Source organism: Salmo salar, chromosome ssa25 (assembly GCF_905237065.1).
Source record: "Salmo salar chromosome ssa25, Ssal_v3.1, whole genome shotgun sequence".
Classification (NCBI taxonomy): Eukaryota; Metazoa; Chordata; class Actinopteri; order Salmoniformes; family Salmonidae; genus Salmo; species Salmo salar.
This window is the reverse complement of record NC_059466.1, coordinates 14186772-14201443: the sequence shown is the minus strand read 5'-3', so window position 1 is coordinate 14201443 and position 14672 is coordinate 14186772. Positions and strand designations below refer to the sequence as shown.

General features: G+C 42.8%; 1 protein-coding gene across 8 annotated transcripts in view; it reads left to right on the top strand.

Annotated features, from left to right (window-relative positions):
* The first annotated feature begins 13574 nt into the window (after positions 1-13574).
* LOC106586206 (low-density lipoprotein receptor-related protein 2) overlaps positions 13575-14672 on the top strand; it is a 63773-nt gene continuing 62675 nt past the window's right edge. For all 8 annotated transcript variants that reach the window (XM_045707402.1, XM_014173223.2, XM_045707399.1 and 5 more), the window contains exon 1: positions 13575-13735. In XM_045707402.1, the coding sequence (XP_045563358.1) occupies positions 13627-13735 (109 nt within the window). In that variant the 5' untranslated portion in view covers positions 13575-13626. The remainder of the gene's footprint in view (positions 13736-14672) is intronic.

Here is a 14672-nt window from a genome sequence, read left to right as displayed (position 1 = left end):
CTATAGTGGAATTGTAACCAGGCCATTGCAGTTCAGCACAGCAGTGTGAAAAAGGTACTTTGCACTGGCCAAATTCAAAACCAACTATGCACTTACCAAGAGGGGTTTGTTCATTGTTTTCCTCCAGCAAATTCACTGAAACAAGAACTAGCAGAAATAAAGTGAAGGGTAGGCTTCATCACCTGAATTACAAAAAATATTTCATATACTGAAGTATTCAGTGTATGTTCTTGGTTTTCAGTTTGTCTTACCTGCTGCACCAGAGCAAAGGCAGCACAGGTCAGCAGAGAAATGGTTGACGTCACCATGGTGGAGTCTTAAAAATAAAATACAATCAGATTTATGTCATGTTAAACAGCAAAATGCTTTCTTAGCATTAGACAGTAATAGGAAAATGCTATAAAGCATCAGAATTCACTGAAAGGAAATAACAGCAAAGTCAATAGTGAATGTACGGATTGTGGGAGGGGGAATTACTAGTAAGTTCTGAAGAGCCCGTTTAGCTCGAGAATGAGGATGTCACAGCTTTCGGAAGGATCGGACCAATACGCAGCGTGATCGTAGTTCCACGTCTTTTATTCAGTCGTGAAACGAATGCAATAAACCATAAACTTGAAATACAAAAACAAGAAAGCCGTGACGCAGAGCAGGCATACACTACTCACAAAATAATCACCCACAAAACACCAGTGGGACAAACAAACTTAAATATGGCCTCCAATTAGGGACAACGACAACCAGCTGCCTCTAATTGGAGGTCATGCCAAACAAAACTAACCTAGAAATACAAAACTAGAAACTAAACATAGAAACACAAAAACGAACAAACACCCCCTGTCACGCCCTGACCTACTCTACCATAGAATAATAACAACTTACTATGGTCAGGACGTGACAGAGGAGAAGTTTTATACTTTTTTATAGATTTTCCTTGCAATATCTGCAGACTGCAGTAGCTATAAGGACTAGCTACACGACCGCACGATTGTAGTTACACGAAAATCCAGTACACGACACACCCCAACCCTTCTCCATGTATCACACGAAGCAACTTGGACCCAATGTGTGTTGTCAATTGCAACTTGCATATGCAACTCAAACGAAATCGCATGCCACAACCAATCATGTCATACATCACATCATGGTTTCACAAATTATTTGTTTAGCCAACTGTTTGGTCTTACAATCGATAGACAATACTGTCTGTACAACTGAACTTAATTGCCCCCCCTACAACTGAACTTAATTCCCCCCTGTTAGCTAGCTACCTACAAATGCATTTGGAGTTAGTTTTTTACAGTGACAAATACATCAAGATAGCTAACTAATATGAAGTTAGGTAGCTGGTGATATTTAATTCACTTAGCTAGCTATCTGTACAGTATGTAAAGTTGGCTAGATAGCCAGCTAGCTACTGTACGTTAGCAGCTCATTTGAGTTAGCCTGCACTGTAGCTAGTTAGCTACTTGAATAGGTTCTCCGAGCCATGTGGACGATTGGAAACAGGGCAGCAAAGTGTGTTTGTCACCAGTGCATTTTAAAGCATATTACCATTTACCTATGAATCAATTCATGAAATGGAGAGTGGATTAAACTATTTATCCATTTAATAACCAGACCTTCATACAAACTTGCTATGCTGAATTCTTGACGCACAATCGAAATGCTGCTATATGCTGCCAGCACAACCACAAGTGAGCCACTCTTGGCGGCCTAAGCGGCACGCGGCAATTTACCGCGCACCGGCTAGTATGCTTTTATTTATTTTTTATTTTATTATATATATATATATATATATATATATATATATATATATATATATATATATTTTTTTTTTTAACTAGGCAAGTCAGATAAGAAATAATTCATATTTTACAATGACGGCCAAACCCTCCCCTAACCCGGACAACGCTGGGCCAATGGTTCGCCGCCCTATCAGACTTCCGATCACGGCTGGTTGTGATACAGCCTGGGATCGAACCAGGGTCTGTAGTGACGCCTCTAGCACTGAGATGCAGTGCCTTAGACCACTGTGCTCGTACATGAGCCTTAACGCATCACCGTGCGCCTCAAATTTTGTAACAATGCGGAGGGCTCTGTATAGCTCCGCATTAACATGATTGGTTGACAGTAGGTGAGGGCGGAAGGTCCTGTATAAACACAAACTCACTTCATTTTTACATTTACATTACATTTTAGTCATTTAGCAGACGCTCTTATCCAGAGCGACTTACAGTAGTGAATGCATACATTTCATACATACATACATACATACATTTTTTTCCTGCACTTCCTTGACAACATCCTTCACAACAGTTCTGCGCTGTTCAGCGAAGCGCAAGAAGTATGAATGCCCTGACTTCTGCAGAGAACATATAACCACAAATGCTGCATGGCCAGTGCAGACAGCAGAATGACCATATATCTGTCAATTTGCAGTGTAGAAATTATTTACAACTATGTTCCGTCTCTCTCTCTCTTACTCTCTCTCTCTCTCGCTCTACTTGATGGAGGTACCAAACAGAAGAAAGTCCTGCCCAAGAGAACCAAACAGCAGAAAAACAGAAAGTCCTGCCCAAGAATGCAGTGCTAAAATATTCCAAGTAAAAAGTATTAAAAAATGTACCTTCTGTAGTAGCCTATATTTAAACATTTGGCCTAAAAAATAGAGGTACAATGGTTATTTAGTTGAATTCTTTAGGAGCGGGTTTTCCCCATTACTGTAATTTGAGCACATGGGTTACTGCTCAGTGATGTTACATGTATATATGTGTCTGCGTTAGTTTTAATAGGTGAGTAATTCCCCAGTATTCTGCACCTTTTGATAGTTGTTTTTTCAATTTTGATTGTCATGGTTTAAACTGTAAAATAAACAGATTTAATTGTTAATATATACATTGTGTTCTGTAAATTGATGAATGTGTTTCAACAGACAGTTTCTCCTATGGTAACAATAATGAATGTGGCCTTAACTGCTTTGTTTATGTGTTTATTATGTGTTTATTTCGTGTTTATTTACAAAGGTGCCTTCATTTTCAAATAAGCCCTAATTTCACCTATGCACTGACACGGTTTTCCATTACACAGCTTTAACATTGGCTACATTACTGTAGCTATGTTGGTATACTTTAAACAACATAACATTGGGCATTAGAATACAAACCTTCGTGGCCCAATTCATTGTCTTAGAGCAGATTTACTGAGATGTCACTGTGATTGACTCCCCCAATGTTCATACAAGGTATTACTGAAGTCTGTCACACTTGCTGCAGGAGGGACTGGTGCACAAACACAAACACACATGGTATGTTCTATCCTTGTGGGGACCTACAATTAATTTCCATTAAAAATCCTATTTTCCCTAACCCCTAAACCCAACCCTTACCATAACCATAACCTTAACCTGTAACCCAAACCCTAAACCTTACCCTAACTTTAACCCTAACCCTAAACCTAACCCCTAAGCTTAAAATAGCCTTTGTCCTCATGGGACGTGGGAAATGTTCCCACAAGGGAGATTTTTCTTGTTTAACTATCCTTGTGGGATGCCCCCCTGGAGAGCCCTGCAGTTACGGGCGGTGCTGTTGCCGTACCAGGCGGTGATACAGCCCGACATCTATAAAAGTTAGGGAGGGTTTTAGGTGCCAAGCCAAATTTCTTCAGCCTCCTGAGGTTGAAGAGACACTGTTGCGCCTTCTTCACCACACTGTCTGTGTGGGTGGACCATTTCAGTTTGTCAGTGATGTGTACGCCAAGGAACTTGAAGCTTTCCCTGTTCTCCACTGCGGTCCCATCGATGTGGATAGGGGGGGTGCTCCCTCTGCTGTTTCCTGAAGTTCACGATCATCTCCTTTGTTTTGTTGACGTTGAGTGAGAGGTTATTTTCCTGGCACCACACTCCAAGTGCCCTCTCCTCCTCCCTGTAGGCTGTCTCGTCATTGTTGGTAATCAAGCCTAGTACTGTTGATGATTGAGTTGGAGGCGTGCTTGGCCACACAGTCATGGGTGAACAGGGAGTACAGGAGGGGGCTGAGCATGCACCCTTGTGGGGCTCCAGTGTTGAGGAACAGCGAAGTGGAGGTGTTGTTACCTACCTTCACCACCTGGGGGCAGCCCGACAGGAAGTCTAGGACCCAGTTGCACAGGGCGGCGTTCAGACTCAGGGCCTCGAGTTAAATGATGAGCTTGGAGGGTACTATGGTGTTGAATGCTAAGCTATAGTCAATGAACAGCATTCTTACATAGGTATTCCTCTTGTCCAGATGTGATAGGGCAGTGTGCAGTGTGATGGCTATTGCATCGTCTGTGGATCTATTGGGGCAGTAAGCAAATGGAAGTGGGTCAAGGGTGACAGGTAAGGTAGAGGCAATAACCGCATCGAGCTAAAGGCTAGAGCTGCTGCTTTCAATGAGCCGGACACTAATCCGGATGCTTATAAGAAATCCCGCTATGCCCTCAGACAAACCATCAAACAAGCAAAGTGTCCATACAGGACTAAGATTGAATCCTACTACGCCGGCACTGATGCTCGTTGGATGTAGCAGGGCTTGAAAACTATTACGGACTACAAAGGGAAACCCAGACGCGAGCTGCCCAGTGACGCGAGCCTACCAGACGAGCTAAATGCCTTTTATGCTCGCTTCGAGGCAAGCAACACTGAAGCATGCATGAGAGCACCAGCTGTTCTGGACGACTGTGTGATAACTCTCTCGGTAACCGATGTGAGCAAGACCTTTAAACAGGTTAACATTCAAAAAGCCGCGGGGCCAGACGAATTACCAGGACGTGTACTCAAAGCATGCGCTGACCAACTGGCAAGTATCTTCAGTGACATTTTCAACATCTCTCTGATCGAGTCTGTAATACCTACATGTTTCAAGCAGACCACCATAGTCCCTGTGCCCAAGGGAGCGAAGGTAACCTGCCTAAATGATTACCGCCCCGTAGCACTCATGTCGGTAGCCTTAAAGTGCTTTGAAAGGCTGGTCATGGCTCACATCAACAGCATCCTCCCGGATACACTAGACCCACTCCACTTTGCATACCGCCCCAACATATCCTGTAACAACCGTCGTCAAGAATGGACCAAGGCGCAGCAGGTATGTGGATACTCATGTTTTTTAATTTCAAAAAAGGAGTAAAGTATCCACTGGACAAAAACAATAAAGACGACAGCAACAGTCTTGCAGGCACATACAACGCAGTGCAAGGACAAACAATTACCCACAAACACACAGACAAACACACCCTACTAATATAGGACTCCCAATCAAAGGCAACTCAACACACCTGCCTTCAATTGGGAGTCCAATCCCAATTAACTCTACATAGAAAACAAACCTAGAACCTATACCCACAACTAACTAACTAAACCTAGAAATACATAAACACAGAGCAGTGCCCAAAACCCCCGGAATACATAAATAAAACAACCTACTACCTACACCCCCACCCCGAACCATATAAAACAAATACCCTCTGCCACATCCTGACCAAACTACAACAACCATTAACCCTTAACTGGTCAGGACGTGACATATCCACAGATGACGCAATCTCAATCAAACTCCACACTGCCCTTTTCCACCTAGATAAAAGGAACACCTATGTGAGAATGCTGTGCATTGACTACAGCTCAGCATTCAAGACCATAGTGCCCATGAAGCTCATCACTAAGCTAAGGACCCTGTAACTTCCTAAGGGTAGACAACAACACGTCTGCCACACCTTGGGATTGCTCTGTTTGGATAACCGTGGGTGAAAGTGTCATGACAGTTCATCTATTATGTTGTACTCTCATATCAAGGGTTAAATTTGTACACTGCCAGTTCTGCAAAAGACTGACATAAGTGCATGTGATACCAAGTGCCTCCTAGAGTAACATTGTTACGACAGTCACCATTTTGTTCATTGGTGTCAGAAATGGGATAGCGATACACCCAAGCCTTGATGAGCTGGATGACGTCGTGAAGCAGCTGGTGAGAAGCAGCTGGTGAAAAAAGACTGCGGAAGAAAAGGAGGAGCTGAGCCTCGTGGGAAGTGGCCCCCCACACCTCTCCCACATGGACTTGGGGGAACAGGCAAGTCGGCCAAGATGACTGCATCCAAGAGTTGAATTTCCTCAGTCAAGTGGGAGCATGCCTAGATGTTGGAACGTGGAAACTCCAGATGAAAGAATCTGTGATGGAACTTCGGAGCAGAGGAAGAAGACAACGGCAGCCGCAGGTGACCCGGCAGAAATTAGTGACAGACAGCCTCACAAAGATCCTTCCCCCAGAAGGAGCAGCTAAACCCCCCCAAAGAGGTGAGTGTGCCCCAGCAGGTGACCAGTGGCACAGTGGACGTACCTTCGGAAGTTACCCGGAAAGCTATGCGGGAACTAGGGTAGAGGTGTTCGGAAGGGCTGGTGCCTGAGCAGTAGGATAAGTTGGAAACACACCAATCCGTTTGCAGCCTCAATGCTTGCCACTTGCGAAGCGAGAGTTAGCGGAGCAGAAGATCCAGAAGATGGCAGGGTCGAGGTTCATCGAACCAGCCAACAGCCTTTGGGCGGCCCCTGTAGTCCTTGTCAAGAAGAAAGACAGCTCCCTTCCTGCACATAGATGATGCACTGAACTACATCACAGCGTCACGCTGGTTCAGTTCCCTCTTCCTCCGCAGAGGTTATTGGCAAGTGGAGCTTGCCACTGAAGCCAGGCCGAAGACCGCCTTCTCGATTGGACAAGGACTGTGGCAGTTCACTGTGATGTCCTTTCGGGCTCAGCAATGCTCCGCCAACCTTCAAGCATCTTATGGAACAAGTGCTGGCCACAATCCCCCGCAACAAGTGTGTGGTCTACCTGGACGACCTCCTTGTGCATGCACTAGACTTCCATTGATCTCTGGCAAAGCTGCGTGAGGTTCTACTTGCCATCAGTCAGGCAGGACTCAAGCTCCACCCCAAGAAGTGTCACCTACTGCAGTGGGAGGTCAAGTTCCTAGGCCATGTCATAGGGGCAGACATAGTAGCAACTGATCCAGCCAAGGTTGCGGCGGTTCAGCACTGGCCGACACCAAAGGACCTATCTGAGTTGAGAAGCTTCGTTGGCCTAGCTTCTTACTACCGGAGATTTGCCAGGGAAAATGTTATTGTCTGAAGAGATAGCCTTGAATTGTACACAGTACCTCCTCTCACTTTATCTTGGTTCGTGCAGGGGACTGTTACCTCCTCCTCAGACCAATTGCCAGTACTCCCAGAACATTGCTCTGGGAACGAAAAGGAGTCTCAGTTTCAAGGTCCCAGCTTGCAGGAACCAATGTTAATAATGAATAATGAATAATGTAAATCATGCTTGGATTGAGTATGTGACCCTCTCCAGCCGTGATAATAAAGAGTGATTCATTTAATAATTACTTCAGGTGTCCCTGGTGTTGAATTTCCACCACGATTTTGGTGTCCACAAACAGGATGTTTGATCTTCTCGACATGATCCATCAGTGAATATCTGAGAGGGAACACCAGTGGCGCATTCTTGGGAAGGCGTAAAGGGAAATTCCCGTCTCACTAAAAGAGGACAAGGATGAAGAAATACTCCACCACTGCTTGAAATTTAAATGGAAGGACTACAAACACGTGGGACTGCGGTGTACTAGCGACTAATTGTGGTGACCAGCTGGATGCAGTTTTTACAGCTATAAAGGCTGATTTCCTCAAACACACAGACTGGCAGAAAATCCATTCCACCAAACAGGGAACTGATGAAAAATTGAATGACTACATGGAAAGGGTGGAGACAGTCTTCCTCCAACACTCAGGCCTGACGCCTGAACAAGACTCATACAGCAACCTGTTGTGCTATGCTGTGGTGACAGGCCTGAGACAAGATCTGAAGACAGCTGTAACTACAACTTGTATTGCATGGAAAACAAAACCACTGTCTGACGCACAGAGAATTTTCAACCAGATGTCAGCCAAAATCTTTGGATAAATCACATTATCTGGTGTAACAATCTGGAGCTACAGTTCTCTGCACTTGTGTGTCTCTATACCTGAGACACACTCAGACACACTGAACTGTACGACACTGTTCATACAAATGTTTTGGTATGTTACTTTTACCGTATATAACATTTCTGTTGAATACCCAGTTCTCTTGAGTTAGCATTGTTTGTTGCCAATTCGTTTTGTTCGTCAAGCCTACCAGCGGTTTCCCCCTTGCCCCTGTCTGTTTCTAGTTCCTGTTTTCTAGTTTTCCCGGTTTTGACTATTCTGCCTGCTCTCACCCTGAGTCTGCCTGCCGTCCTGTACCTTGTCCCACCACACTGGATTATTGACCCCTGCCTGCCCTGACCCTGAGACTGCCTGCTGTTCTGTACCTTTTGGACTATGATATGGATTACTGACTTCTGGCTGCCTGTCGTTTTGCCTGCACCCTGTTCTAGTAATAAACTTTTGTTACTTCGACACTGTCTGCATCTGGTTCTTTCCTATAACGTGATATTTTTTATTTTTTTGCACTGCATGGGTCACCGGTGCGGTTGAATGCAACATTGCTGTTTAGTGCACTCAAAATGTATTGTAGTTGAGTAGCCAGCCTAGGCTACTGCTCAAATGTTGTTGTAATAGGCCTACATGTTTCTCCTTTGCATGATGTTTTGTTGGTTTTGTTTTTTGGTTATTCACTGTCAAGCTTTAAAAACCAAAGCCAGACTTCAACATTTTAGTAGCTTAGCTAGGACGGTGACATGTGTCTGTACACTTTCTCTCTGCTGCTTGTTGTAAACAGGACACATGAAAGCAGCAGAATTGAAGTTGAATTCACAGATGTGAAATGATGTGAGCGCATCAGGCTGTAATTTAATAAAGTAGATGACTCAACTGTTAACTCATTTATACTTCCTTGTGTGTCCTATTCGGCCCGCGGGCCTTGGGTTTGACACATGCCTATTAGACATGTCATGACTGACTCGTGATCATTGCACTTGCTAGTTTAAAAGAAAAATGTAATCTTTATTTAATATGAGGGCCTACCCCGGCCAAACCCTAACCAGGAAACCGCTGGGCCAAATATGCGCCGCCCTATGGGACTCCCAATCACGGCCAGTTGTGATACAGCCTGGAATCGAACCAGGGTCTGTAGTGACGTCTCTAGCTCTGAGATGCAGTGCCTTAGACCGCTGCGCCATTGACATTCCCAGCCTTAGTTACAGTCGTCCGTTTTTGTAAAAAATATTGAGTAATTGAAACTGAAACAGTGCATCCCGAATGGGTGGAGGCAGCAAACAATGTGTGATTTACAACCTGATAGCAATATTTTTGGGACTACCAAGAAATTTATTGGTGAATTATATTAGTCATGCATTGAACTGCATCCATTTATTCTCCAACAATGCGTTACTGTATGCCTTGGAATTTTGAATAAAATAGAACCAATTTTTAAAACCTGTTATTTTGAAGCATAAACTGGAAATTTGATACTTTTGACTGATATATCAGCAAAAAAATAAACAGACCTTATACAGGAACCTGTCTTTCAAAGATAATTCATAAAAATCCAAATAACTTCACAGATCTTCATTGTAAAGGGTGGTTGATCCTGCCAGTAGCATATGCTAGTCTCAAAGATTAAGCCATGCAAGTCTAAGTACACATGGCCGGTACAGTGAAACTGCGAATGGCTGATTAAATCTGTTTCCCAGTGCTGTTTAAACACTGTTTCCCATTCCGATTTGGAGGTGGAGGGTCCGTCATGGTCTGGGGCGGTGTGTCACAGCATCATCAGACTGAGCTTGTTGTCATTGCAGGCAATCTCAACGCTGTGCATTACAGGGAAGACATCCTCCTCCCTCATGTGGTACCCTTCCTGCAGGTTCATCCTGACATGACCCTCCAGCATGACAATGCCACCAGCCATACTGCTCGTTCTGTGCGTGATTTCCTGCAAGACAGGAATGTCAGTGTTCTGCCATGGCCAGCGAAGAGCCCCGATCTCAATCCCATTGAGCATGTCTGGGACCTGTTGGATCGGAGGGTGAGGGCTAGGGCCATTCCCCCAGAAATGTCCGGGAACTTGCAGGTGCCTTGGTGGAAGAGTGGGGTAACATCTCACAGTAAGAACTAGCAAATCTGGTGCAGTCCATGAGGAGAAAATGCACTGCAGTACTTAATGCAGCTGGTGGCCACACCAGATACTGACTGTTACTTTTGATTTTGACCCCCCCTTTGTTCAGGGACACATTATTCCATTTCTGTTAGTCACATGTCTATGGAACTTGTTCAGTTTATGTCTCAGTTGTTGAATCTTGTTATGTTCATAGAAATATTTACACATGTTAAGTTTGCTGGAAATAAAAGCAGTTGACAGTGAGAGGACATTTATTTTTTGCTGAGTTTATTATGATTGTCTGTTTGTTTCATATCTGCAAAGTAGTTAAAACGCTGTCAGTTCCACTTTAAAAGTAGACTCAGAGGGGCTTTCACATATCCTCTTATGATCTGTGCAATAAAGCATGTGTGAAATGCAAACGACCAGACTCACCAGAGTACCAGGTATTGTGACCTGTCAGCACAAGTCACCTGGAACTTTTTTGCTTGTTGTAAACAAGCTAGCTAGCTAATGATTTCTGGAGTATCCTTTAGGGGTTCTTCAAATTGAAACTACGGGGGAACCCCTATAAGGTCTTTGAAGAACCCCATAAAATAGTTATTTTAATGGGCTCCTCGAAGAAACTTTTGGGGTCAATTTTGGAACTAACCCCCACCCCCTGCCCTATTATTAATATGCATAACAATAACAACAATAACACAATATTTTAGTTCTCAGTGTTTGTTACGATTTTGGTGGCAAAGCAGAATAAAAAAATCCAAATATGATGTAAACTCCCGGCAGAACCCCAAGTCCAATGGGTATATCCTCTGGTATGTTGATGTTAATGTGTTGATGTTCTCCGTATCCATAGCCAGAATGATTTTGTAGTGCATGGTGATCGAACAGGTTTCCTGTTATATTCAGAGGTGTAGGGAGGGTTAAGTCTGTGAATCCCAAAAATAGTAATTATACAGATGATTAACAAAACATGCACACGACAGAATTCATACCTTGGTTGTTGTGGTGAATGTGAATGAAAAAATATATTTGATAATAGTTTTCATACACATACTATGTCCATAATGTAGAGGCCTCTTCATTCAATGAAGAGGTAAGGGAGGACGATAGTAAATGTGATCTTCATAACATACCAATACCAATTCACATACCTTTGTATGCCTCCTCATCTGTATACCTGCAGACACAGACACTAAAGTGAGCAGTTCAGTCATCTGCACCCAATACAGCTAGCCTTCAACATATTTTTATAGCCTACATATTCTTACCTCTTTGTCGATTGAAATCCATTGAATTGTGTCCATTTTCTGTTTTAGGATTTGCACAAATATGAAAAGATAAATGGTATCATCATAAAACACTATAAATGTAGATCATACAAGGGACAAAGCTTACCTTAAATTGAGAAGATCTTTACATTTTTCAGTTAAGTGCCTGCACCTGCTGTCCTTTCAAATCAAAATATTTCAGTTGGGCAGTTAGATTCCTGCAAGAACCCCCACCAACTAAGGAGGTTCCTCAATGGACCCCACCTCCTATGGGGTTCTTGGAAGAACATATTGGGTGCCATTTTCAGTGCCAAGAACCCTAAGGTTCTTCAAAGAACTTTGAGGATCTTAGAAGAACCCTTGTTGAACCCCTAATTTTTAGAGTGTAGAATATGGGTCTTGCTACTCCCAGGGGAATCACGGGTCTTGTGAAAGCAAAACGTATTCTGTAGAATTCTCACAAACGCTTCAGGAAATCAAACCAGGGTACCAAATTGCATATGTGAAAACGCCATTCAGGCTCAGCAAGCGTAATTGTGTTGCCACGAGCAGTGCCGCAGATATTGATATGAGCAAGATGCAAGACTTCGCTCTCACACTGTCACACACACTATCTGCGCATTTGCTTGGGTTCGCTTCATGCTGCTACAGGGTGGTAGCCAGAGGACCAAATCAGCGGAGCAGTTGAGAGCCTCCGCTTCAGTTAAGCCTCACGCTTCAACGCTCTTAGTTGTTGCGGAAATTGACCCATTATCTGTTTACTTTCTACATCTACGTCATATCGCTGAGTTTACCTTTAAGATAAACACACGAGAGTTATTGAAAATTAATGTTTCTTTACATTATTGGAATTCTGAAATGTTGCAGGTGGAATTGTAGGCGGCGCGCAGCAGGTGGAATTTCCTCTTCTTCACCGCATGATGGGGCTGCGCCTCTTATAAATGCCTGCACAGTGGGTTTGCATGCAACACATTACATTTACATTTTAGTCATTTAGCAGACGCTCTTATCCAGAGCGACTTACAGTAGTGAATGCATACATTTCATACATTTTATTTTCTGTGCTGGCCCCCCGTGGGAAACGAACCCACAACCCTGGTGTTGCAAACACCATGCTCTACCAACTGAGCTACAGGGAAACGTGAGGCCCATCTAAAGTGGCCCCTAAACACACTTCCAGAGACCAAGACCCAAGCCTTCGGGATTTCCTAAAGACCAATATTTAAACCCAATGTATATAAATAGACAATTATTTAGGAGCAGACAAAAACAATAAATAACATCTATGTCGCCTATAAGGCTTGACTATGCATGCTAAGCAGCACATCAAAACAGGATTTTTATGCACAGGAAAAGGGGAAAAGAGCAAGGCTGGAAGGACCGGAAATAGGCCTATGTGATTAATTGGTTATAATGCACAAGATTGAATAGTGAACCAATTTACAGGCCTATTAATTATTGATTAATCGATGTCTTATCATTTGACAGATTTTTGCCATTTATTATGATCCTGGCATTGAATGTTTATCCTGCCCCTCATGTAACTGAGCCTTGACCCCGTACCAACACGCCAGTCACCCTTAAGCTGAATAACTTTGAGTCCCCTTCGGTCAGAACAAAGAATAACACATGCGGCCTCCTAGCAAATGTGGCAACAATGTAGCCTATAATTGATTAATCTATTTTACTCTTATGACAAATTATTTTTTAAATTATATTTTGACATCATTCAATGGGTGTGAAATATCATATGTGGATAAAACCTATAAACTACAATAGCCTATTAAAAGAGGATCAACAGTTGTGAGTTGTACTTAAATTAAAAAGTAAATAAACAGTAAATAAATACATATTTAGGACGTAGGTCTTAATCCTTAAATTAAAAATGAATTAAAAAAGGAATGCCGCTGTGAATTATTTGTGAATAGGCTATTTTTAGGCTAATCTATATTAATTTGATTTACTTCGAGAGTGATTGGTTAGACAACGAAACAACACAATGCTGCTTTACTATTTTACTAATGTTGACGATACCTATCAGCTGTCTGATGGACAACGCAATGTGAAATCACGCGCTGATGGGACAGTCCGGTTAGAGAAATGATGCAGATTCCAGGGCGCCCGGTTTAATAAGGGATTTATCTGGAGGGCAGGGGTTGGGGGAGTGACGGTATCTGGCGTTGTGTACGCCCCTTTCTGTCAACTAGCGGGACAAGAAAGAGAGGCAAGCAGCAGCATCCCAGTCCCTAGAGCACCTCCATCTGCCCTGCTTCATGAGGAGCTGGACGGAACAGCCGGGACCCAGCATCAGAATGTGGAGAGCAGTGCTTGCAAAACTTCTTATTATATTGATTTTGTGTACTTTCCGGTGTCATTCACAAGGTAAGAGTCTTCTGAGTTTAGAAACTCATTTAAAAACAGCCTTTATTGTGAACCTGCTATGAGATGTTTCTGTATATTTGCCTTCGAAAAGGAAATGTCAACCACTTGTTGCCTGGACAATAACATCTATGCGGTAGTGTGGCTGATTTGTAGTTATTGGGAATGTTTTTTGAGGACATAATTTAACTCAAATGTTGATAGGCAAACAATAATCTTGTTGACAGCCATATTCGATTGTTTTCCTATCTATCAGAACAACAAGCCATGTAAGTTAGCCATGTGTGTGCAATGCGTGGCCTGTTGGAATTGTTGGGCACTTTGTAGGCCTATAATAAATTGATGTGCAATTTCTTTAAAACAAAATCAGATTGTGGCAAATCTACAAACTCCTTGGTCAGTTATTTTCCCAGCCCTACAAATATTTTTTTGGGAAACAAATAAATACATAATTTATTAATATAGTTTACAATATTTAAATTATTTAACAAAACTATTTTACTCTAAATCATTATTAAAGCTTGTATTGCGAAAAAAGCCTCCCTCAGACAGATTTGAAGTTCTTGGATAACTTTTGCCTGAGCTTTGCCGTTGCTAGGTAACAGACGCGGGCATGTGATTTGCAGACAATCTGTGTGGACTATAGCTACTGGTACAAATACTAAGAAGAACTCAACAGTTTGCCTAGTGCGCAACCCATAAAAATGATAACTAATGACATAGCTGTAATTTAAGAGCCCATTTTCTATCAAATTTTGTAGAAACGAGTCATATACCCGGCTTGATAGATCTGAAATACTCTTGTGTTTTTCTTGTAGGCCTAGTTATACCCTAGGCCTACTGCTGAAATTGTAATCTGCTTTCTTTTTGCTCAACCCTGAGTATGTAAGCTCCTTAGTGTGAATCAAGCAACTAATTACGCTGCAGCTGCTGCTGCATG